At 38.0% G+C, this 27,932-nt stretch overlaps 2 protein-coding genes across 2 annotated transcripts; both read right to left on the reverse strand.

Moving 5' to 3' along the window:
* Positions 1-87: 87 nt before the first annotated feature.
* Positions 88-12,166, reverse strand: LOC308350694 (olfactory receptor 5M11-like; the record flags this gene model as incomplete). The annotated part of the gene is made up of 2 exons (XM_080816204.1): positions 88-816; positions 11,921-12,166. The coding sequence occupies 2 exons, from the start codon at positions 12,164-12,166 to the stop codon at positions 88-90; spliced, it is 975 nt and encodes a 324-aa protein (XP_080672330.1).
* Positions 12,167-25,456: 13,290 nt separating this feature from the next.
* LOC308351105 (olfactory receptor 5M5-like) lies at positions 25,457-26,395 on the reverse strand (the record flags this gene model as incomplete). Its single annotated transcript, XM_080816584.1, has 1 exon — positions 25,457-26,395. The coding sequence occupies one exon, from the start codon at positions 26,393-26,395 to the stop codon at positions 25,457-25,459; it is 939 nt and encodes a 312-aa protein (XP_080672710.1).
* Between the last annotated feature and the right edge of the window lie 1,537 nt (positions 26,396-27,932).

The raw sequence follows: 27,932 nt of genomic DNA on the forward strand, positions 1-27,932 counted from the left end.
ATTTTTAGCTGAGATATTTGAGACATATTCATAGAAAATATCAAAATACATCATCAGGATGCAAAGATATTTGAGCCAAAGGTTCACTTATGATTTACTGGAAACTGGAGGCAGTTCCATTTTAGTGACTGTATTTCTTCTGAGGACATTCTTCAAGGCTTGCTTTACATCTTTGTTCCGTAGACTGTATATCAGTGGATTAAGCAGCGGACTTACAAAGGTGTAGAAGACAGCTATGATTTTGGATTCCTCAACAGTCTTATCTGTTGGTGGTCTTACATACATGCAGAAGAGTGTCCCATAAAATAGGGTCACGGCCATCATGTGGGAACCACAGGTGGAGAATGCCTTGTGCCTTCCCTCTGCTGATTTGATCCGGAAGATGGCAGCAATAATGAAGGTGTAGGACACCAGGATGATGCTGAGGGAGTTGGAGAGGTTGAAGCCAGCTGATATGAGCATGGCATGCTCTTTGACATAAGTATCGGAGCAAGAAAGCTTAATCAGTGGTGGGTCAGCACAGTAGAAGTGGTTGATGACATTGGATCTACAGAAGTTCAAGCGGAAGGTCAGGATGGCCTGCAAGAGCCCATCTGAGAAGCCGTAGACGTAAGGAAATGTGACCAAGCAGATGCAGATGCACCTGGACATTTTCGTACTATAGCGTAAAGGGTTACATATGGCCACATAGCGGTCATAGGCCATTGCTGCCAGCATGTAAAACTCGGTGAGGAGAAGTGCGATGAAAATGTAACACTGTGTAAAGCAGCCAGCAAAGGTGATGGTCTTCTTCTCTGACAAGAAATGACTCAACATCTGCGGGGTGGCATTTGAGGTGTAGCACAAGTCTACAAAGGCCAAATTAGTGAGGAAGAAGTACATGGGCGTGTGAAGGTGGGAGTCCAGCCTGATCAATAGTATCAGGCCCAGGTTGCCCAAGAGGGTGGCGAGGTACACACCCAGAAACAGCACAAAGAGGAGAGGCTGGAGTTCGCGGCGATCTGTAAGCCCCAAGAGTATGAATTCTGTTATTGCACTCTCATTTGTGATGGACATTTTCTCAGAGTCTGGACCTGTGCTAGAAACAATAGAAATGAAGCAGACAAGGAGATACAAATCATACTAATGACTATTGAAATGATTTTTCTCAGTATCTCCATGTATCATTCATATTATACTACCCTAAACAAATTCTTTACTTCTACTAATCCATTATTTCATTTGTCTTTGTATTGAATTACTATTATATTTCTCTATATAGACACCTACATTTATACCTATAGCTATACCTAAGGATAACAATATTTATATCTATTCCTATATCCATATATACAATTGAGCTACCTATCCTCTTTTTCTCTGCAATATTTTTGGCGTCTCAAACTCTACTTATCCTATAAGGCTTGGTATGTTCTATGCTTCCAGCACAAGCTGCCTACTTCTCATTCATTCTGTAGCCATTACATCACCATAATGTGTCTCCTTTCCACTCCTCATATACTCCTTCCTCAGGGACAGGGACAAAGTCTAGCTCATTATTGCACTGTGATTTCTTTCTTTCTTTTTTTTTTTTTTTTTAGATTTTATTTATTTATTTAGAGAGAATGTGTGTGAGTTGGGGGACAGATGGGCAAGGGGCAGAAGGAGATTAAACAATCTCTGGCAGACTCTGTGCTGAGCTCAGAACTGGGTGGGGGACTTAATCCCACAAACACTGAGACATGACGTGAACCGAAATCAAGAGTTGGATGCTCCGCCAACAGAGCCACCCAGATGCCCTGCGTACTCTGACTTCTAAATACTTTATATGGACTGAATTTTAAAAATAAAAAAAAAATAGGGTAAGCATGAAAAATGAATTACTTATAAGTGTTTTACTCATCTCTGTAACCCCACGGAGCTTGACATGACAGCATGTCCTTAGGAAAATTAAGAGCTTTTGAATTTTAGTGTACAAAGATATTTCTTAGAAAGCTTCTTAATCAAGAAAAGTCACAGAAAGTTTGTTTAAGAATCTCTTACGTGGGATATGGGTATCTTCATATGTAGCAAATTATCCAGGAGATTATAAAGCAGATGTTCCCAGATTCACAATTTTAAAAGACGCAGTCATAGAGTTCTCAGAAACTTACGGCAAATAAATGAACAAAGAATCATCAAGTCACATTAATTCTCACTCAGTATTTTGCAAACAGTCTACAGTAATGATATAATGTGCCAATAAAGAAACAAGTTTTGCATAGTCAGTATTTATGTTGTTAATCACAACTTCTTTCTATCTGTAGGTATGACAATCCCCATGGCTTTTTTAACTCTCCTTTACATCATTACTGGTGTTGAATTTCCTCTTCCTTCCTCTCAAATGCCTTTTTTTGCCTTCTCCCTTCTCTCATACTCAATTTTTTTAAAAAACTTGCCTGATTCTTATCTCATTTCAAAATGAGTCACTGAAACATAGTTTAGTCTAAGTTTTAGAAAGCCAATGATGGTGTCTTTTTGTGCTTTATCTCCTTTACCAGAAGGGTAAGTACTTAACATTTGTTGAATGCACTAGTAACAGCTACTGATAATGACCAAGGATCCTTAAGCATGAGTTTTCATTTCCCCATTTGTAAATGGGAATGAGAACATCTGTTCTGCCTGCCCCTAAAGTCATTGTGGACATCACACTAGATGTTCATAAAGTAAGTGTGTATTTATACTCCACATATCATGTGGATAAGACCCTGCAGATGCCAAAATGAACAGAACCTTCAAAAATCCCTGCCCTTCTAGCATTTGCATCCAGTAGACAGAGACAAAGAGGAATGCAACTAAGTAAATGGTGATTCAAATGGCAGTGTTAGAGAGAAAAATTAAGAAAATGGAGTTTTGGAGGGGAGGAGAGTGGGGGTTTGGGTGAGCCTGGCAGCAGCTATTAAGGAGGGCACATATTGCATGGAGCACTGGGTGTGGTGCGTAAACAGTGAATCTTGGAACACTGAAAAAATAAAATAAAATTTTTAAAAAAGAAAGAAAAAGAATGCAAATGGAGTTTTGTGGAGAGGGTGTTCAACTTTTAAATAGTAACATCACTGAAGTACTCGTGAAAAGTTGACATTTTTTAGCAACAAACTGAAGGAGGATGAGCACAAGCAGTGAGCTTATTTTAAGAAGGTATTCTAGGAAGAATAAAGAACAGAGACAAAGGCACCATATGTGATCTTTCTTTGGAACTGCTAAGGATGTGTGTATGTGTACAGGTTTCATGCAGAGGAGTGCAAAAATCCCAGGTTAGATGTTCCCTAAAATGTAAATGATTCACTTCTTTGGAAGCCTGATTCATCTCCACTTATGAGTTTCCTACCAAGAATAAAAATGACCTTCACTGCAGAACAAAAGTCAGTAGAGAGTTGCAGCTACACTTCTGGAAGTGTCTAGCAGGAAATTACCCATTAAACAGCATATCTCTTTAAATGACATCAAAAGGGTGGCAAAGGAGATAATTTCATATTCATTTGCACCCAGGAAACCCTAGAAAGAGTGTAGACAGTGTTCCCAGGACTGAGAAAAAAGGAAAGAAAGAGATCAGGATTTCATACAAAATTTCAGATTTATAAAACGCATGGCAGGAAATTGGACTTGAAAGTCTCAGTTGCAGAAAAACTCATTTATTGCATATCACTTTAATGACTACCTGTGGGATCTGAAATAGTCTGGACCCATGAACTCAGTGACTTGTTGGGATCCAGAAATATCCACTCAAAAGTGGCACAGAAGTCCTTATTAGACAGGCACAAAAAAGACAATGAATAACATGTGTTTGCAGAGAAAGAAGATCACAGACGACCCAGGTGCCTGTGTCAAGCCAGAGTGAAAGGTGAGCATCTTCTGAACAAGTTGTGGGTTTAGTAGTTTACAACCAAGCAAAGTCCCTAACTAATGAGGAAAGAACCAAGAAAGGAGTTGCAAAAGGACAGTACAAAGTTGCATGTGGTAAAACCTGGAACTAGGATTAGCTAATAAATAGGGTCCAGTACAAAATAAGAATGTTAGTTATCTATGTTCAAAAATTATCAAGCATTTCAGGATGGTGACTGCTGAGCATGAAACCTAGCTTAACATGCTTCTGAAATCAGGTGAGGTCAACTGCACAAGATACTTGCCCATGAAGCCAGGCGTTTCTGGAACACAGAGACTAACAGAGCTGGTAATGGGGATATAGAAGGAGGATAGCACCCCTGTGAAAAGAGGAAGTGAACAGAAGAAAAAGGATAAAAGGGAAAAAAAAGTCAGGCAAGGATTCAGCCCTGGTGAGAATGTGCTAGAGGGCAACACGATTCAATGGGTTAGCTGTCTAGATCAATTTTGTAGCCTATTCAGTTACAAGAGAATGAGAAAACATATCGTTTCTGAAAATAAAATAATAATAATAATAAAAAGAAAGTAAGTTAAGGAGAACTCTTAGCAGGAATTCAGTGGAAGAATGGTCCTTAGGCTGCCTCCTTTTTTTTTTTCTAATACAAATTTCATAAAAATCTAATGAAACCACCGTAACTATGGATCCACAAAGAGGATAAATGTACACACTCAAAATCTTGCCAAAAAGTAAAGAAATAGATAGATAGGTGATGCTGGATAGATAGATACATAGATAAATAAATAGATAAATAGATAATAGATGATGATGATAAATGAAATATCAATTGATAGATAGTGGATAGATGATAGATGATAGAGAGATGATAGAGAGATAGATGATAGCTGGTGATGACAGATGATAGATAGATGATAGATAGATAGATAGATAGATAGATAGAGATAGATAGATAGATGGATGATAGGTGATAGATAGATAAAAGTAAAGGGCTTTTAGATCCCCTGGCTCCAGCTCTAAGAACTTTATGTTAGGGTAAACGCTAACCCATGCCTGAAAATGTCCTCATGTTTTTCTATAACAAGTAGAACTTTTGCCTTTTTTTTCTTCTGTACCTGTGACAGATCTGTAAAATATTATCAAGGGAGATCAATAGAAATTTCAAAAACCTGTTTTTTAAGGAAATTAGTTGAGGTTCAAACTCAGGAACTGAGAACAGAAGGGTTTGCCTGGGCATATTTCACGCAAACAAGGTGCAAATTACTGTGCCTCAGTTTGAGACGTTTTGCAATCTCCTCTTGGCTAAAAATAAAGAACATGAAAACACAAACACTTACTTCTAGTTCTGAAATGCACCTATTTTCTCGTCTCTGATTAAGGAACTTCACTGGGGCCTTTCTAGGCTATGAAAAGTAGCTACCTTTATACTAGGATGTGGGAGGTACAGACAGGTCGTCAAGCAAGTCTCAGAAGATCTTGAGAATAACATCAATGAGTGTTACATGGGGAATCAGGTCTCTGCGGAATAATTAGGACACTCTGGGATCAGAAAGCTAATCAAATGTCACAATCTTGTTTTCCATCATTCAAAATTTCCTATTTGCCCTAAGATCTCTGGGGAAGGCACACCAGAAAAGCTCCATCTCAAAATTTTGATGATCATCTGATTTTTCCATTTCTTTCTTTCACACTAAGACTGTTTTCTCCCCTAAACTCCAGAGCTCTCAGAATGGCCCTGAGAGGAACATCCAAGTCTTGGAGAGGGTCAGTCATAGGTAACACTGTGAAACACACAGGGTTTTGGCAATGGCTTGGTGAGCACTTCCTGTGTGTGGACAACTTTCACGTAGGTAATTGAATGTCCTCAAAATAACCCTAAGAGGCAAGGACTCCATCCTGAATGTTGAGCTGAAGAGACAGAGTCTCCACGAAAGCAGCTGTGATGGACTCACTCCCCCAGTGCCACAGAACCATCACGTGGCAGGGTAGAACTCGATGCCCCTCTGCACATGCCCAGCGGACTCTCTTTTCTTTTTTTTTTTTTTTTTTTTTAATTTTTTATTTATTTTCAGCGTAACAGTATTCATTGTTTTTTCACCACACCCAGTGCTCCATGCAATCTGTGCCCTCCCTAATACCCACCACCTGGTTCCCCCACCCTCCCACCCCGCCCCTTCAAAACCCTCAGGTTGTTTTTCAGAGTCCATAGTCTCTCATGGTTCACCTCCCCTTCCAATTTCCCTCAACTCCCTTCTCCTCTCCATCTACCCTTGTCCTCTATATTATTTGTTATGCTCCACCAATAAGTGAAACCATATGATACTTGACTTTCTCTGTTTGACTTATTTCACTCAACATAATCTCTTCCAGTCCTGTCCATGTTGCTACAAAAGTTGGGTATTCGTCCTTTCTGATGGAGGCATAATACTCCATAGTGTATATGGACCACATCTTCCTTATCCATTCATCCGTTGAAGGGCATCTTGGTTCTTTCCACAGTTTGGTGACCGTGGCCATTCTCTTTTCAATGGTAGGTAGCTGCCGTGCCTCAACCTGCAGTCACACTTTGTCCTGTTCAAATCTGGCTTTAAATATTCCCTGAGCTTCCCCTCTGCTCAGCACCTTCCTCATTCCCATCAGATTCATGCTGCTTCTAGCAGAAGGAAAGGCTCAAATAGATGTCTCTCAACAGATGCTTTCTCTGCCTTCACAGGACAAAGACCTTAGCGCATTGTCATGTGCTTTAAGAGCTCTGCCTCCATCCCTGTTTCATTACCTGCCAATATCTCTCTTGCCACCATGACACTGCAAACCCTTACAGGCAAGGACTGTGATCTCAGCATCTAGTCCAGTCCCTGCATGATAGTAGTTCATCAACAGATACTTGCTGAGTAATACAAGGTGTGAAATGTATGCTTAATTCTGTGAACACACAACAAATCTTGGTTATCCACCCCCTCCCAAGTAACTTTGTGTTTTATGAAGCATACTTCTTTCTCCCTCACACATGAAATCTGTAGGGAGATGAAATGGAATCAGTGACTAATTAGTTTAAGAATCCACGGGAAAGACATCAGAATGGGTGTGATTAATCATAGGTGACGGGCATTGCACACTCAGTGTGGGCCAGGTATTAGGCTTAGCACCTTGCAAGCATTAGTTCAGTAATTTCTCACGCCACTCCACGGGGCATTGGTACTCTCATCTTCAGTTAACAGATGGGAAACTGAGGCTAAGAGAGATTAAGTAACTTTGCCTGGTTGAAGCAAATTATAAATCATGAGCCTGGGATTCAAACAGGCCAACGGATAGTCCTTGATACCACATTGTTGACAGTTAAGCAAAGAAATGTGACAAGCTCACACCATGCTAAACATTCTGTGGGTTTACTGACACTCATTCATTCATCCGCAAGGTTAAAAACATTCAGGGAAAGCCTTGTATTTACCCCTGTACTGTCAACATAGAGAGTATAAGAGAAAGTGAAAATATTTGTGTCCTTAAACAGTTTCTGTTCTGGAGCAAGGATATGTAAAGTTTAGTTTCACAGTAGGGTTTTCAATTGGTTAGAATTCATGAAGACCATGGTGGAAAGTAGTGCAGAGTAGTGTTTTCCATCAAATAATTATAATGCAAAAGACATAATGATAGTTTATTAACTCTATATCTATCTATTGAGAATCACCTATATTCTAGGTTTGGGAAAAATACAGGCTTTAAAATAGCAAGCAAAACTAGATATGGACCCTGCCCTCTGGAGCTGACAATCTGGGGATGACACAATCATGAATAAATCATACAAATATCATACAAATGTAAACTTACAGTTGTGAAAGTTCCTGTACATTAAAGTTCCATTATACCATGAAAACATAAATTCGGAGGATAGAACTAATTTGGAGAAATCAGCCAAGGAGCCACCAAAGACGGAGCAGGATAAATATAGTGAATACCAACAAAGACAAAAACTGAAACTAAAAATACACCAAATTTAAAATGAGAAGCAAATTTACCTATGGAGAAATAAGAGATAATCCAGTAATACGTTCCTCTCTAAAAGAAATTAATACAGGCCAGTAAATGAACTGTTTTATGTGTATTGAAAGGAAACACCACTCTATCTAGATCCATATCTGAATGAATTCCTCTTGGAGAGTTAAGGTTAAAATGAGACAGTTTCAGACAAATAAAAAACAGACTTTCTCTCACAGATTCTGTCACTGAGAACTTATAATTAAGAGTATAAGTCATGTACAAGAAAACTAGACTCAGGATGAAAAGTGGTTGCAAAAGGAATAGTGAGAGAGTCATTAACAAAAATGGCTAATATTAAAGGAACATTAATTTCAAATAAATATTCAGTAAAGTTATAATTACAGTCATATATAACAATATTTAAACAGTTTAGTATTAAGTGATAATTTATTACCAACCATATATTATATACTTCTTCGTGATACCATATGATATAGAAGCAGGAGTACTCAGAATTAAAATATTCCATAACCTTTTAAAAAAATAAAATAAAATAACAAAATAAAATATTCCATAACCCTTTATTATTCCAAGCAAATATGACTAATGAAGACTTAGTGAAGGGGCACCTGGGTGGCTCAGTAGGTTAAGCCTCTGCCTTCGGCTCAGGTCATGATCCCAGGGTCCTGGGATCGAGCCCCGCATCGGGCTCTCTGCTCAGCAGGAAGCCTGCTACCCCCTCTCTCTCTGCCTGCCTCTCTGCCTACTTGTGATCTCACTTTCTGTAAAATAAATAAATAAAATCTTAAAAAAATAAATAAATAAAAAATAAAACAACAAAGGTGAGCAGGAGGGTATCATGATACGGATGAGTGTGCAAACTGTCCAGCAAGAAATGAACCACCTGTAATACCTGAAGAGATAAAAACATTAATGCCCCACTTTTCTTGCCATGTTCTTTCTGAACACTTACATCTAGATGTGGCAGATTGAGGTTTGGGAATTAGACTAGTTTACAAAAGAGAGAAAAGCTGAGCATGGCATGCAGAACTGACGACAGATTGCAACATATGCTAAATCCTAGGTCAGGAACACTTGTAATCACAAGTCCTGAACAAAAGGGTGGGCACAGACCTCAGCGTACACTATGAATAGCTTTTTCTCTTGCTCATTCTCGCAGCCACTGCCATTGGTTCATTGAAGTGGGTATCACCTGTCTCCTGGGAAAATAACAGACATGACCTCTGGGGAATAAAGTATTTCTATGCATCTTAATCGTATCTTCTCTCAGAGACCCTTCAGGAAAATTCTCCAATGTTCAAACTTCGAAAAGAAGGGTGGTAAAATTATTTTTATAAAAATAGTCAACATTGATGAAGGAATTCATAGATTGGTCTCACAATAGAGAACCGGACTGATACAAATCCAAAATTTGATACATGACAGAATTTTCACTAAAACCTTAATGAGAAACATATGCTGTATTGAAGAAACAGACAATGTATTACTTTCATTAAAAATCAGGATGAAAGACTGTTTTGCAACATTTAGGATATCAACAAAAAGACTTAAATATGCAAAACTGTAAAGCCATTGAAAGAAAATATAAGAGAACATCTTTATATTAAGAAAGAATTGTTTAGACAAGACATACAAGGCACAAGCACAAAGAGAAGATTAAATTTTGAACTATGTTAGAATGAAAAATTTCCATCCCACCATGTCTATCAGGCATAAACGGGAAGTACAAGCTAAAATCAAGTTGAAATATAGACATTGCAGATATGATTTAAAGGTTAGTACCTAGTTAGAATATATAAAGAGCTATTACAAATATACAAAATAAAGATAAAATAACCCAGCTGAACAATCAACAGAGAATACAGACATACAACCAAAGAAAAGAAAACTCTGCAAGTAGCATCAAAGCACTTAAAAACACTTCTCTCCACTTAAAACGACAATGCAAAAGCTTAAACAAAAAAGGAGAATCCCTTAAACCCATCAGACCTGAAAGCATTCTGGAAGTCTGATAATATATATTATTGACGAGACTATGGAGTAAAGACCAATCTTACACTGTTTGCAGGAGAGCAGATTGATAGAGTAATTTGGCCCTTTTCTCTAAATTTAAAGATTTTTTTTTTCTTATAACACAGAAATTACCTTCCAGGGAGTGTACCTGAGAGGATCTCTTGAACTGCTACACACTCAGGATTCCTAAGGAAAATGCATAGCTAGATTTTCATATTATCCAGAACAGGAAAAATAGATTCATCTATCAATAATAGCATGGATAGATAATGTGTGGTATGTGTATACACTCACACAGACTCTCTCAGTGAAAACTGACACTGCATGAACCAGCAGGGAAGATTCTAACCATATATACTGAAAATAGAATAATTTGCAGAAGGAGAACATAATTCATTTATACCAAATTTTAATTCTTGCTAAATAACATTATTTAATTCTGTGAATACATAAATACCAGCAAATATTAGAACCCTCCATGGGGATAAGAACATTAAATTCAATGACAGTTGAATGCAGGCAATGGAGAGAGGAACAGAATCAGGCAGGGAGGGCTCAATTTGAGAAGATCTGAGTATGTGAAATGTCAGAAGCAAAGTGGCAAAGATGAAGACTTAATGATGATCACTTATGCTTGAACGGGTGGTCTTTACACTATTTTCTATTTTTGCATATGTGTTGGAAACGGTCCATAATAAAAAATTAACAAGTGAAACCACAAAGCCACTTTTATCATGAGGGTGACTTTTGATTTTTAAAAAAAAAACTTCTATGTAAACTATGTTGTTCCATCAAAACCTTTATGAATGAGGATTCCATCAAACCAGGATTATCACTGTAAAGGTATTTCTTATGGTACCCACAGATCTGCATCACTATGTGATCTGTACAAAGTGATACCCACAGTTCTGCATCACTATATGATCTGTATAAAGACAAAAAGAAACAAGAAAAAAATGCTTACAGTTTAGAAGTTTCTGTATATTAGTGTCAAATTATTAATCACTATGAAAATCGAACAGATGATTGTTGACATAGCATTCATTTGTAAATTCTGTCTTTTATAACTTTGTACCAGTACAAGTGTATTGATAGAATCTTTTGTAGTTTGTTGATATATAGAGCAATAGCAAAGACCTCAGTCTTGTCTTTCAATTTCTATGTAATGTTTATTATTATTATTATTATTATTCACTGAGGTGGCACTTTAAATGTTAGCAAATATTTTGATATCTTCTTCTAACTCTCATAGGCAAATTATGAAAGACAAAAAAAATAATGACAGAAAGTGACTTGCTAACTTTAAATGCACATTAGTTGGTCAGTTAATAAGATATACTATGTACCTGTGACCAAAGTGTCTACTTAATATAACAACTTCTTTTGGAAAACTTTCCTGATTGCACTTTTAACATCTTTGTTCCGCAGGCTATAGATCAAAGGGTTTAACATAGGACTCACAAAGATATAAAACACTGCGACAATTTTCCCCTGTTCTACAGATGTCTCAGAAGGGGGTCTCAGGTACATGCAGAACAGCGTCCCATAAAAGATGGTGACAGCCGTCAAATGGGACCCGCAGGTGGAGAAGGCTTTCCGCCTCCCCTCAGCAGAGCGGATACGCAGAATGGCCGAGAAAATGAAAATGTAGGAGATGAGAATGATGGCCAGAGAACAGGTGAGATTAAAACCAGCCACCACGAACATGGCAGTTTCTTTGATGTAAGTATCTGAACATGCAAGGACTAAGAGAGGTGGGTCTGCACAGTAAAAGTGGTTGATTTCATTGGGTCCACAGAAGGAGAGGCGAAGCATCAGGATGGTCTGTGCCAGACCATTTGCAAAGCCATAAACGTAAGGGGTAGCCACGAGAGAGAAGCAGACGCATTGGGACATCTTGCTGCTATACAACAAGGGTTTGCAGATGGCCATGTAGCGGTCATAGGCCATCACTGTGAGCATATAATAATCAGTGATCACCAGGGCAATGAAAAAGTGGAATTGTATAAGGCAACCCAGAAAGGAAATGGATTTTCTCTTGGATAAGAAATGAACCAGCATCTGCGGACTGACGTTGGTGGTATAACAGAGATCCACAAAGGAGAGGTGACTGAGGAAGAAATACATTGGAGTGTGAAGTTTGGAGTCACTTCTGATCAGCAAAATCATGCTCACGTTGCCGATCACCGTGACAAGGTAGATGACTAGGAAGACTACAAAAAGGACAGGCTGCAACTCAGCTCGATCTGTCAGTCCCAGGAGAATAAACTCAGTCACCACTGTGTTGTTTCTCTTTAACATTGTGTGTCCTTGGCTTCAAATGAGGGCTGAAAGAAAGGAAATAAAATGTATGTCTTTTGTCACGTGTCCCTTACCCCCATCGTATCAACTGATCCGTCTTCTCTAAAACTTGTAAGAACACTTGTGACACAAAGAAATAGCTGAGGAAGCGTGCAATTGATACTTTAAACCTCTAAAATAGTATAGCGCTCCTTTTAGGGGGGCAGTCATATTTTAAATGTTTTTCTGCAAGTCCCCTCATGTTGAAAAGACTTTATATTCTCTGCAAGATTTATTACATTAGTTCACTTACAATTTCCCTAAATGCTATTGTGTTTTGAACATTGCAGTCCTTTGTTTCTCGGTACATTTTTGATGTCGTATATAAATCCTCATCTATTTTGCACAACTGAAAGGAATGACACACATCCCTGTAGAACTTGTTCTCCTGCCCCTCTGAACTTAAGACCATGTCAAGCTGTTTGTTACCTAACTCTGCAACGCATGTCCTTTCTCTTTGTGTCCCCCTACTCAGAAGGCCCTCATATCACCAAATCCTACTTAACTTTTAAGGCTCAGCCTAGGATCTCCTTTGCTTTGTTGTATTAATGTCAAATATCAGGGCCAAAAATTGGTTCATGAGACACAAAACTCAATCATATTTTTGGTATAAAAAAGATACATGTAGAGTATACACACACACACACACACACACACACACATATATATATATATATATAATATACACACACAGAATTTATACGATATCAAGTATTCATTAAGAGAGAGATAAGGGAAAACAATGCATTAAAAGTCTCCCTGATGATGAGGAGGAAACAATAATAAAGAAAAGATTGGGGGTGCCTGGGTGGCTCAGGGGGTTAAAGCCTCTGCCTTCGACTCAGGTCATGATCCCAGGGTCCTGGGATCGAGCCCCGCATCGGGATCTCTGCTTGGCAGGGAGCCTGCTTCCCCCTCTCTCTATGCTTGCCTCTCTGCCTACTTGTGATCTCTATCTGTCAAATAAATAAATAAATAAATCTTTAAAAAAATAAAAATAAAAAAAATAAAGAAAAGATTGACAAACATATCCATACTTTATAATAATTTTATTGTAGCTCTATCTCCTTTTCCCTCTTGTAAAAATTAAGAAAAATTATATAACATAAAGTCTATCTAAGTTTTTCAATAGATGTGAATGATCTTACTGAAATAATAATCATTGATCATACCACTGAATTGAGACATAAAATACCTTCAAATGCATCTCCCCACATTTCTGCAGTTTAAATGTACCATAAAGGCCATCATGGGAAACCTACACCTCCCTTCAAAAACACACACTGCCTCCTACTGATAGCTGTCAGGCCAAGGAGACAAGGATCATTTTGTAAGGCACTTCATAGATGCCTCGATGTTCTTGTCCATTGTGTTGTCCATGCATTGTCCCATGTGCATTATTATACACTTGTGGATTTTGGACTTACTGACCAGGATAATAAAATGCAAGACTAATCACCTGAATCAATATAATCATACTTATTTAGTATATTTCAAATACTCTTTGATTCTGGGGTAGTATTTTTAATAAATATCTACTGATTGACACATAAATCATGTGTCAAGATAATTAATGTCTCTATTTGTTACTGTGGATTAATGATGCAACACAAGCTCGAACATTTCAGATAATTTAACTGAATACTTTATGACAATACTTTCTCTTAAAGAAACAAAACACAACATCCTACATGATTTGAACAAAGAAAACTCAGAGAGAGACATTTGTAGGAAGACAGAAGTGACTCTGGGGACACCTGAGTCTCTGCACTCTTGAGAGGGGACACCTGAGACTCTCTCAAGTAGATGCTTGCTGGCCCTATGCAAACACCCAAAGAATCTAGAAGATTGGTCTTTATTTTAAGAAGGCTGATGTCTCCTGATAGGTGGTCATCATTCAGTTTGAGGTAGAAAAAGATTTAGTGAAGGCATCTGCATGAAATGCATTTTTAATTAACTTTAAATAACTAATGTAGATCATAAACCTAAGAGTGGCTGATTCTCTATGAAGGGACATAGGGCATTATACAATAGGATGTTCATAATTATGAAGAGTAGCATTGTTAACTTGGAAGGAACAAGAACAATATTCAACATCACTCACTAATTTTCTTCATGAAGTAAGAGACAGTATACATGGTTAGGTCTTAAGAATCATCAATGTGAGGGGTGCCTGGGTGGCTCAGTGTGTTAAAGCCTCTGCCTTCAGCTCAGGTCATGATCTCAGGGTCCTGGGATCGCACATTGGGCTCTCTGCTCAGCGGGGAACCTGCTTCCCGCTCTCTCTCTCTGCCTGCTTGTGATGTCTGTCAAATAAATAAATAAAATCTTAAAAAAAAATCATCAATGTGAAAAAGTACTGGGAGTATGCAGAGAGACTTCCTGGCCAGAAAGCCCACATCCTCCAATTCCTAGCTATGGGGCTTGACCAAGTTTCTTTATCTCTCCGTGTCTAATTTTCCTCACGCATAAAATTTGGTTCTCATACCAACTCCCTCGATTTAATTCAGGTAAAAACTTTAAAATGTGCCTGACATATAGAAAGCACTTAATAAGTCATAGCTATTGTTATATTGGGTGGAAAATCCAGGTCTATTCTAAAATAACACTCAACATCAGTGTGCCTGGGTGTCTTAATCATTTAAGTGTCTACATTTGGCTCAGGTCATGATCTCAGGATTCTGGGATCGAGCCCCAATTCAGGATTCCTGCTCAGTGGGGCATCTGCTTCTCCTTCTCCCTCTGTCCTACTACCCCACTGCTCCTGCTTGCTCTTTCTCAAATAAATAAACAAAATCTTTAAAATAATAATAATAATAAAATAAAATAAAATGACACTCAACAACTACATGTGAGTCTCAAAGACAAGAGTTTATCTAATCATTATTTACAGCCTCAGTGGCACCTAGAACAATGCTTTCCCAAATGGAGACAATCAGTCATTATATGTGGAATGAATGTTCTTTCTAGTCTAGTTCTGTTTCCATTTGAACTTTTGCTCTATTGACCATTTACAAATACTTCTATTTTTAGAAGATCGTTAGAATTTAAATCAAGATATTTGCTAATTCCTCAGTCCATAATTTTATTTTTATTCACTAAAGTATTTATTTCTACATTTCAAAATATATTTTCACAATATCAAATCCTACCTGTGAAAGAAGCATGATTTCCCAATGATAGAGTGGATAGAAGAACCTGAAAAGTTTATAGCAGAAATGTCATACAGGGACCAAATCCCTATGGTTTAATTATTTCTAGCAACAAATCATTCAGACTACGTATAACCACTCTCTTATCCTCTGGCAAATCCTAACTAAGCTCATTGAGGACATGATTTTGTCCCATTCCCCAATGTCAATAGGAAATCAAATCTCCCAGGAATCATGAAGGATTGGGATTCATCATTTATTTTAAATTATGTTTGAATATCTTAATATTTGTTCACTGGGGGCATAATAGGTTCTTCTGTTTACAACATGTAAGGTAGAATGGTGGTTGGTAAACAGAGAAAATTTTGGAGTCTGTCAACGTGCCATTGGAAGATCAATTAACTTCTGTTGAACTTGGGCTAGTTATCTACTAATTCTGAGCCTTGTGCTTTATCTTTATTTTTTATTTTTTATTTTTTATTTTTTTAAGAAAGAGAGACAGAGACAGAGAGCATAGGGGAATGGGCAGAAGGAGAGGAAGAGAGAGAATTTCAAATAGGCTCCACGCTCAGCAGTGAGCCCAAGGTGGGGCTCCGTTACAGGACCTTGAGATCACAACCTGAACTGCAATTGAGAGTCAGATGCTTAACAAAGTGAGCCATCCAGGTGCCACATGTTTTATGTTTTTTAATAAGAATTATAATGCATACAGCTATGCATGTACTGTGGAAACCTGACAGATATACAGGCAATATAGATGTGCTGGTGATTCTCCCTTTGTCACCGCACCCCACCGAGACTTTTGCCTATTCTTCTCTACCTTCCTTTGTCTCCCTGGAGCTTAACCCTTATGGATCACATCAACAGAGTTCCTTTGGTGTCCAGTTTCAGCAGAGTTTGGCCAATGGGAGAAACCAACAGGATATCAGAAGTGGGAAAAAGAGAAAAGTAGCTCCATTTATTTCTCATTTTCTTCCAGATTCACAGTGAAGGTGCTAGAGTGGCTGCATCTTTCCAAGCAAAACTCCTGCTGAGCTGCGTGTTGGGGAAGAAGGTGGTCACGGACATGCTTCCTGCTTCTAGCTCTCCTTGGATCTGGGGATTATAGTCACTTCCTGGTCATTTCAGAACAAGGAGTGGCCGCTCCTTCTTGCTGCTAGCTTCCAGATGCTTCAACTTCTCTGACTGATTTCTATAATTTTGCCTGTAATCTGTATATCCTTTCGCTAAACTCTCTTCATGTAAATAGTCTGAGTGAAATGTTGTTTTGTGCCATATCCCTAGAGAAACACAGGCCAGAGCAACACACAGCAGTTATTCAATAATGTTGCAGTGGGAGTAGGAGCAACAAGAACAGCTGTGGTAAGAATAATCAATCCTTTTCTTAAAGTTTTGGGATATATCTGGGTTTTGAAGATTCTGGCCTGGAGCTCAAAAGGACCATTGAGTTACTCTGCTTTTGGATCCTGAATCAACTGAGGACCACACGTATGAGTCAGATATTGTCATTACTAGAAGTACTGCAGGCAGACTGGGATTTGACAATGTGGCTGAGTCATGATTATGTGTTCCTTTCCACTGAATTGAAGTCACCCAGCATACTCTTGGTCCTTCCTTCCCTTTCCAGAGCCATGGCCCATCAGCACACCTGATGGAGAGGATACATGTTCATTAATCACATAGAGAATTGGATGACTTGTATTGTTGGGCAGACAGCACACAGCAAGGATCCTTTGCATAATCTCACCAATCTCCACTCACCCTAATTGGATAAGCATGTGGTGTCCTTCAGAACTTCTTCCCCAATAAATAAATAAATTTATTTATTTAAATAAATAAATAAAATATTTTAAAAAGATTAGTTAAGTCAAATGTTTCAACTTGCATAGGGGTAAACTGAGGCTGAGAGGGGAAAGTTAATTGTTCAAAGTCACAGTGAATTAAAGGATGCTTTCATATCCATATGGCTAGGTGTGTCTAGTTGCTAGTTTTCAGAAACCACTAAAGACAGCATTTCAATTATCTCTAGCTAGTGCAAAATTAAATTTGTCTTTCACATTGGTATTTTCTCTTTTTAAATAATTTTTATATTGTTATGTTAGTCACCATACAGTATATCATTCATTTCTTTTTCACATCTTAATTTTAAATTTTTTTTTCAGTGTTTCGAGATTCATCATTTATGCACCACACCCAGTGCTCCATGCAATACGTGCCCTCCTTAATACTCACTACCAGACTCACCCATCCTACCACCACCTCCCCTCCAAAATCCTGTTTGTTTCTCAGAGTCCACAGTCTCTCATGGTTCATTGCCCCCTCTGATTTACACCAATTCACTTTTCCTTTCCTTCTCCTAATGTCCTCCATGTCATTCCTTATGCTCCACAAGTAAGTGAACATCATTTTTTTGATGTAGTGTCCCATGATTCATTGTTTGCATATAACGCCCTGTGCTCTCTGCAATACATGCCGTCCTTAATATCCATCACTGTACTTTCATATTTTGTTATTCCTTCTTAAATTGTTACTCCTATTTAGTGCAAGTAAAATAACTTATATTCATTAATACTGTTCTATTTTATATTATATATATATAATATATATGAGTATGTATATGTGTGTATGTGTGTGTATATTATGTATATATATGTATATATACATATGCCTATATGATTGACACATATAATGTAATGAACATATAATGTGATACAATGTTACATTAGTTTCAGGTATACAAAATACTGGTTTGACAGCTTTTCTACATTATGCTATACTCATCCTAAGTGTAGCCATTTCCTGTCACCATAAAACACTACTATAGTATAATTAACTATGTTCCCTATGATGTACCTCTTTTCCCCATGATTCATTCATTCCATAACTGGAAGCCTGTATCTCCAATTTGCTTTCCCCCATTTGGTTCCTCTCCCACCACCTTCCCCACTGGCAACCATTAGTTTGTTCTTTGTTTTTAAGGGACTATCTCTGCTTTTTGTGTATTTATTCATTTCTTTTGTTTTTTTAGATCCATGTAATGAAATCATATGGTATTTGTCTTTTTTTGTCTGACTTATTTCACAAGCATATTATCCTCTAGGTCCATCCATGTTGTCACAAATGACAAGATCTCATCCTTTTTAGTGGCCAAGTAATATTCTATAATATAAATGTATGCTTCTTCTTTACCATTCATCTATGAACACTTGAGTTGCTTCCATATTTTGGCTATTTTAAAAATGCTACAATGAACATAGGTATCCATATGTGTTTTTGAATTAGTGCTTTTGTTTTCTTTGGGTAAACACCAAGTAGTGAAATTACTAGATTATATAGTATTTCTATCTTTAATTTTTTGAGGAACCTTCATACTGTTTTCTACAGTCGTGGCACCAATTACTTACCCACCAACAATGAATAAGTGTTTCTTTTTCTCCACATCCTTGCCAACACTTATTTCTAGCTTTTGGATTCCAGCCATTCTGACAGGTATAAGGGGTCTTCTCATTGTAACTTTGATTTACATTTCCTTGATGGTTAGTGATGTTGAGCATCTTCATATGCCTATTGGTCATCTGGGGATATAGAAGGAGATGGAAAACACCCAACGCCTACAAAATGAAGACGGAAAAAAGAGAATGAGAAGGAGAAAGAAACACAATGCAATGCTTATGTTCCAGTAAGAATGTACTAGAGGGTAAAACAGCTCAAAAGACTAGCTGTCTGGGGACATCTGGGTGGCTCAGTGGGTTAAAGCCTCCACCTTCAGCTCAGGTCATGATCTCAGGGTCCTGGGATCGAGCCCCGTGTTGGGCTCTCTGCTCAGCAGGGAGCCTGTTTCCCTTCCTCTCTCTCTCTGCCTACCTCTCTGCCTACTTTTGATCTCTGTCAAATAAATAAAATCTTAAAAAAAAAAAAAAGGACTAGCTGTCTGGATGAATTTTATCGTCCATTCCATTATAACCAAATGACAGAAGACTTTGTATCCAAAATAAAGGAAGAAAAATTAACAAAACTTTTAGCAAGTATTCATTGTAAGCATGGTCTTTCAGCTTCTTTATTTTTTCATAAGTTCTGTGAAAAAACTAAGAAACCAAGAATTCTAAACCAAGTTGAATGAATACACTCACAATCCTACCAAAAAACAAAGTAAGGGGCTCATAGATCTCCCGGCTCTCACTATAAGGATGCTTCTGTTAGGGTAAGCTCAATCCCATGCTTAAAAATGTCCATGCATCTTTCTATGGTAGTAGAACTATTGTTTGTCTTTCTTAGTTCTTTTGCACCCACATGCTCCAGGGAGATCAATGGAAAATTGAAAAGCCTGTTTTTAGGAAAATTAATTGAGGTTCAAACTCAGAAACTGAGAACAGAAAACATTGCTTGGGCATATTTCACACAAACAAAGTGCCAATTACCGTGCCTCAGTTTGAGACATTTTGCAATCTCCTCTTGACTAAAAATAAAGAACATAAAAACACAAACACATACTTCTGGTTCTGAAATGCACCTATTTTCTCATCTCTGATTAAGGAACTTCACTGAGGCCTTTCTAAGCTATGAAATGTACCTGCATTTATACCAAAATGTGAGAAGTACAGACAGGTCATCAAGCAAGTCTCAGAAGATCTTGGGAATAACATCAATGAGTGTTACATGGGGAATCAGGCCTCTGCAGATTAATTAGGACACCCTGGGATCAGAAAGCTAATCAAATGTCACGATCTTGTTTTCCATCATTCAAAATTTCCTATTTGCCCTAAGATCTCTGGGGAAGGCACACCGAAAATGTTCATCTCAAATTTTTTTTATTTAATTTTATTTTTTCAGTGTTCCAAGATTCATTGTTTATGCACCACACCCAGTGATCAAAATTTTGATGATCATCTGATTTTTCCATTTCTTTCTTTCACACTAAGACTGTTTTCTCCCCTAAACTCCAGAGCTCTCAGAATGGCCCTGAGAGGAACATCCAAGTCTTGGAGAGGGTCAGTCATAGGTAACACTGTGAAACACACAGGGTTTTGGCAATGGCTTGGTGAGCACTTCCTGTGTGTGGACAACTTTCACGTAGGTAATTGAATGTCCTCAAAATAACCCTAAGAGGCAAGGACTCCATCCTGAATGTTGAGCTGAAGAGACAGAGTCTCCACGAAGGCAGCTGTGATGGACTCACTCCCCCAGTGCCACAGAACCATCACGTGGCAGGGTAGAACTCGATGCCCCTCTGCACATGCCCAGCGGACTCTCTTTTCAATGGTAGGTAGCTGCCGTGCCTCAACCTGCAGTCACACTTTGTCCTGTTCAAATCTGGCTTTAAATATTCCTTGAGCTTCCCCTCTGCTCAGCACCTTCCTCATTCCCATCAGATTCATGCTGCTTCTAGCAGAAGGAAAGGCTCAAATAGATGTCTCTCAACAGATGCTTTCTCTGCCTTCACAGGACAAAGACCTTAGCGCATTGTCATTTGCTTTAAGAGCTCTGCCTCCATCCCTGCCTAACACACTCTGTTTCATTACCTGCCAATATCTCTCTTGCCACCATGACACTGCAAACCCTTACAGGCAAGGACTGTGATCTCAGCATCTAGTCCAGTCCCTGCATGATAGTAGTTCATCAACAGATACTTGCTGAGTAATACAAGGTGTGAAATGTATGCTTAATTCTGTGAACACACAACAAATCTTGGTTATCCACCCCCTCCCAAGTAACTTTGTGTTTTATGAAGCATACTTCTTTCTCCCTCACACATGAAATCTGTAGGGAGATGAAATGGAATCAGTGACTAATTAGTTTAAGAATCCACGGGAAAGACATCAGAATGGGTGTGATTAATCATAGGTGACGGGCATTGCACACTCAGTGTGGGCCAGGTATTAGGCTTAGCACCTTGCAAGCATTAGTTCAGTAATTTCTCACGCCACTCCACGGGGCATTGGTACTCTCATCTTCAGTTAACAGATGGGAAACTGAGGCTAAGAGAGATTAAGTAACTTTGCCTGGTTGAAGCAAATTATAAATCATGAGCCTGGGATTCAAACAGGCCAACGGATAGTCCTTGATACCACATTGTTGACAGTTAAACAAAGAAATGTGACAAGCTCACACCATGCTAAACATTCTGTGGGTTTACTGACACTCATTCATTCATCCGCAAGGTTAAAAACATTCAGGGAAAGCCTTGTATTTACCCCTGTACTGTCAACATAGAGACTATAAGAGAAAGTGAAAAGACTTGTTCTTAAACAGTTTCTGCTTCATGGTGGGAGGGATGAGGCAAGGATATGTGAAGTTTCACAGAAGGGTTTTCAAATGGTAAGAATTCATAAAGATCATGGTGGAAAGTAGTGCAGAGTTTTCCATCAAATAATTATAATGCAAAGAGCATAATGTCAGTTTATTAGTCAATACAGACTTATTGAGAACCACCTATATTCTACATTTGGGGAATATACTGGCTTTAAAATAATAAGCAATAATACCTCAGTCAGTTAAGCGTCCAACTCTTGGTTTCAGCTCAGGTCATGAGCTGAGGGTCCTGGGATTGAGCCCCACATAGGACTCCATGCCTTGTGGGGAGTCTGCTTGAAGATTATTTCCTTCTCCCTCTTCCCCTCTCTCTGCTCACACACACACTCTCTCTCTAAAATAAATAATCTTGAAAAAACAAAATAAAAAATAAACTAACGAGCAAAAACAGACATGGACCTTGCTTCCTGGAGCTGACAATCTGGGGATAATAAAATCATGAATCAAAGTTGTTTAGAAAACATAATTTAATTCATGCTAGGGAAAGGGGGGAAAGATAGATAAAATTTTTTAAAAATACAAAATGAGTTGTTAGGAAATACCTCTAAGTATATATATTCACAGTAAACTGAGAAACTCAGTAATTAAAGGACTCAGAACTTGCAGCAAAAAGGTACAAATATATATAATATGCATCAACTAACAAAAACAATGAAAAATGCTGCTGGTGACCTATGACTATCAGTAAAAACATTTCAAATTTTAATCATCCAAGATGGGATAGAAAATACAAAAGGATGAAAAGAATAATACTAGTTCATTACTGGATAGAGATGATAAAGCAGAAAAATTACAAAGAGAAATAAACAAATTTATATGCATCTCTCTCAGTTTTTATATACGAAGCAATAAAACATTTGTAGGGTTACTGAAGATACTAAAAAAAAATTAGCTAGATTTACCTGGACTTCAAAGAACTGTGCTCCGCTCACCCAATCTCTTCTGAGAGGGTTTTTTCAACATTATTGACTTCAGAACTTTTAATATCAGTAGAAGAAGCCAAAAATGAGAAGTAGGTCCCATGACATGGATAGGTGTGCAAACTAGCCATCAGGAATGGAACACCTGTAATGCCTGAAGAGGAAAAAACCCAATACTCTACTTTTGTTGCTGTTTTCTCTGTGAAATGTGGCAGATTCAAGTTTGGGAGTTGAATCAGTTTACAAAAGAAGGAAACAAAAAGGAAAGGAAACAAAAGGAAAGGGAGGGGAAGGGAAGAACGAAGGAGGGGAGAGAGAAAGGGAAGGAAGGAAGGAAGGAAGGAAAGCTGAACATGGCACGCAGAACTGAGGACAAATTGCAACATATGCTAACCCCTAGGTCAGGAACACTTGTAATCGCAAGTCTCAAACAAAAGGGTGGGCACAGACCTCAGTGTACACTATGAATACATTTTTCTCTTGCTCATTCTCGCAGCCACTGCCCTTGGTTCATTGAAGTGGGTATCACCTGCCTTCTGGGAAAATAACAGACATGACCTCTGGGGAATAAAGTATTTCTATGCATCTTAATCGTATCTTCTGTCAGAGACCCTTCAGGAAAATTCTCCAATGTTCAAACTTCGAGAAGAAGGGTGGTAAAATTATTTTTATAAAAATAGTCAACATTGATGAAGGAATTCATAGATTGGTCCCACAATAGAGAACCGGACTGATACAAATCCAAAACTTGATACATGACAGAATTTTCACTAAAACCTTAATGAGAAACATATGCAGTATTGAAGAAACAGACAATGTATTACTTTCATTAAAAATCAGGATGAAAGACTGTTTTGCAACATTTAGGATATCAACAAAAATGAAGACTTAAATATGCAAAACTGTAAAGCTATTGAAAGAAAATATAAGAGAACATCTTTATATTAAGAAAGAATTGTTTAGACAAGACATACAAAGCACAAGCACAAAGAGAAGATTAAATTTTGAACTATGTTAGAATGAAAAATTTCCATCCCACCACATCTATCAGGCACAAAACTGAAGTACAAGCTAAAATCAGGTTGAAATATAGACATTGCAGATATGATTTAAAGGTTAGTACCTAGTTAGAATATATAAAGAGCTATTACAAATGTACAAAATAAAGATAAAATAACCCAGCTGAACAATCAACAGAGAATACAGACATACAACCAAAGAAAAGAAAACTCTGCAAGTAGCATCAAAGCACTTAAAAACACTTCTCTCCACTTAAAACGACAATGCAAAAGCTTAAACAAGAAAGGAGAACCCCTTAAACCCATCAGACCTAAAAGCATTTTGGAAGTCTGATAATATATATTATTGACAAGACTATGGAGTAAAGACCAATCTTGCACTGTTTGCAGGAGAGCAGATTGATAGAGTAATTTGGCCCTTTTCTCTAAATTTAAAGATATCCTTTTCTTTTGATACAGAAATTACCTTCCAGGGAGTGTACCTGAGAGGATCTCTTGAACTGGTACACACTCAGAATTCCAGAGGAAAATGCATTGCTAGATTTTCATATTATCCAGAACAGGAAAAATAGATTCATTTATCAATAATAGAATGGATAGAGGGGCACCTGGGTGGCTCAGTGGGTTAAAGCCTTTGCCTTTGGCTCAGGTCATGGTCTCAGGGTCCTGGAATCGAGCCCCACATCAGGCTCTCTGCTCAGCGGGGAGCCTGCTTCCTCCTCTCTCTGCCTGCTTCTCTGCCTACTTGTGATCTCCTTCTGTCAAATAAATAAATAAAATTTTTAAAAAAATAATAGAATGGATAGATAGTTTGTGGTATGTATATACACTCACGTAGACTCTCTCAGTGAAAACTGACGCTACATGAACCAGCAGGGAAGAATCTAACCATATTTACTGAAAATAGAATAATTTGCAGAAGGAGAGCATAATTCATTTATACCAAATTTTAAATCTTGCTAAATAACATTATTTAATTCTGTGAGTACATAAACACCAGCAAATGTTAGAACTCTCCATGGGGATAAAAACATTAAATTCAATGACAGTTGAATGCAGGCAATGGAGAGAGGAACAGAATCAGGCAGGGAGGGCTCAATTTGAGAAGATCTGTGTATGTGAAATGTCTGAAACAAAGTGGCAAAGGTGAAGACTTAATGATGATCACGTATGCTTGAATAGGTGGTCTTTACACTATTTTCTATTTTTGCATATGTGTTGGAAACGGTCCATAATAAAAAATTAACTAGTGAAACTGCTAAATTAGCTTTATTATGGGAATGATTGATATAAAGTCAACCTACTTAACGAAAGTTGCCGTTCCACCTGAATCCTTATGAATGAGGACACCATGGAACCAGTAGCATACTTCTACATATTGCCTAGAGTAATAATCTGAGATTCAGAAAGATAATCATTGTTATATGATTTCTATAAAAAGAAAAAGGGGAAAAAAATCCTTACAGACGATGGTAGAGATGTTTCCAGAAATTAGTTTGGAAATTATTAAAAACTATAAAAGCAAAGAGACAGTCATTGACATAGCATTATTTGGTAATAATTTTATAACTTAGTATCAATATGAGTGTATATATGGAATCATCTTTCTTGAATTCATGGAGCAGTAAGAACGCCAGCTCGTTTTTTCTTTCAATTTCTGAGTTATTTTTAATTTATTGAACTGAAACTATCAATATTAGCAAATAATTTGACACTTTTTTCTCAACTTCCATATGTGAATAAGTAAGACAAAAAACATGTAACAACAGGAAGTGATTTGCTAATTATAAATGTTCATTAATTGGCCAGATAATAAAATATCCTACATATATACACTTGTGACCAAAGTGTCTATTTAAGAAATAACTTCTCTTTGACAACTTTCCTGATTGCACTTTTAACATCTTTGTTCCGCAGGCTATAGATCAAAGGGTTTAACATAGGACTCACAAAGATATAAAACACTGCGACAATTTTCCCCTGTTCTACAGATGTCTCAGAAGGGGGTCTCAGGTGCATACAGAACAGCGTCCCATAAAAGATGGTGACAGCCGTCAAATGGGACCCGCAGGTGGAGAAGGCTTTCCGCCTCCCCTCAGCAGAGCGGATACGCAGAATGGCCGAGAAAATGAAAATGTAGGAGATGAGAATGATGGCCAGAGAACAGGTGAGATTAAAACCAGCCACCACGAACATGGCAGTTTCTTTGACATAAGTATCTGAACATGCAAGGACTATGAGAGGTGGGTCTGCACAGTAAAAGTGGTTGATTTCATTGGGTCCACAGAAGGAGAGGCGAAGCATCAGGATGGTCTGTGCCAGACCATTTGCAAAGCCATAAACGTAAGGGGTAGCCACAAGAGAGGAGCAGACGCATCGGGACATCTTGCTGCTATACAACAAGGGTTTGCAGATGGCCATGTAGCGGTCATAGGCCATCACTGTGAGCATATAATAATCAGTGATCACCAGGGCAATGAAAAAGTGGAATTGTATCATGCAACCCAGAAAGGAAATGGATTTTCTCTTGGATAAGAAATGAACCAGCATCTGAGGAGCGACACTGGTGGCGTAACAGAGATCCACAAAGGAGAGGTGACTGAGGAAGAAATACATTGGAGTGTGAAGTTTGGAGTCACTTCTGATCAGCAAAATCATGCTCACGTTGCCGATCACCGTGACAAGGTAGATGACTAGGAAGACTACAAAAAGGACAGGCTGCAACTCAGCTCGATCTGTCAGTCCCAGAAGAATAAACTCAGTCACCACTGTGTCGTTTCTCTTTAACATTGTGTGTCCTTGGCTTCAAATGAGGGCTGAAAGAAAGGAAATAAAATGTATGTCTTTTGTCACGTGTCCCTTACCCCCATCGTATCAACTGATCCGTCTTCTCTAAAACTTGTAAGAACACTTGTGACACAAAGAAATAGCTGAGGAAGCGTGCAATTGATACTTTAAACCTCTAAAATAGTATAGCGCTCCTTTTAGGGGGGCAGTCATATTTTAAATGTTTTTCTGCAAGTCCCCTCATGTTGAAAAGACTTTATATTCTCTGCAAAATGTATTACATTAGTTCACTTACAATTTCCTTAAATGCTACTGTGCTTTTTTTTTTTTTTCTAAATTTATTTTACAGACAGAGATCACAAGTAGGCAGAGAGGCACGCAGAGAGAGAGGGAAGCAGGCTCCCTGCTGAGAAGAGAGCCAGATGCGGAGCTCAATCCCAGGACTCTGGGATCATGACCTGAGCCGTAGGCAGAGGCTTTAACCCATTGAGCCAGCCAGGTGCCCCTGCTATTGTGTTTTGAACATTGCAGTCCTTTGTTTCTCGGTGTATTTTTGATGTCATATATAAATCCTCATCTATTTTGCACAACTGAATGGAACGACACACATCCCTGCAGAACTTGTCCTCCTGCCCCTCTGAACTCAAGACCAAGTCAAGCCGTTTGTTCCCTAACTCTGCAACGCATGTCCTTTCTCTTTGTGTCCCTCTACTCAGAAGGCCCTCATATCACCAAATCCTACTTAACTTTTAAGACTCAGCCTAGGATCTCCTTTGCTTTGTGTATTAATGCCAAATATCAGGGCCAAAAATTGGTTCATGAGACACAAAAATCAATTATATACTTGGTATAAGAAAAGATACATGTACAGTAACATAAACTATATATATGTATGTATATAATATATACACCAATATATATGTATGTGTATATATTTTATATATACACATATATATATATAGGTGACACTGAGTATTCATTGGAGGAGTGATTAGGGAAAACATATTAAAATGTTCCCTGGTGTAGGGAAGGAGACAGTAAAGAAAAGATTAACAAGGATTTCTCACTTTATAACAACCTTATTGTAACTCTGCCACCTTTTAACGCTTGTAAAAATTAAGAAAAATTCTATTTAAGTTTTACAGGACATGGAAATGGTCTTACTGGAATAATATTCATATTAATTATACAACTGAACAAGACATAAGATACCCTCACATGCATCTCCTCCCATTTTTCAGGATAAAATACCATAAAGACCATCATGGGAAACCTACACTGTCCTTCAATAACACACACTGCCTCTTACTAATAGCTACAAGGCCAAGGACAGACAAAGGGATTACTTTGTAAATGCCTCTGACATTCTTGTCCATTGCACTATCCCATTGCACATGTGGACTTAGAATTTATTGATCGGGATAATAAAATGCAGGACAAATCACCTAAATCAATGTAACCATAATTATTTTGTATGTTTCCAAGTTCTTAAGATTAGAGTAATTATCATTAGTAATTATCATTATATTAGAGAGTCTCT

This window comes from Martes martes (assembly GCF_963455335.1).
Source record: "Martes martes genome assembly, chromosome: 10".
In the NCBI taxonomy this organism is placed as follows: domain Eukaryota; kingdom Metazoa; phylum Chordata; class Mammalia; order Carnivora; family Mustelidae; genus Martes; species Martes martes.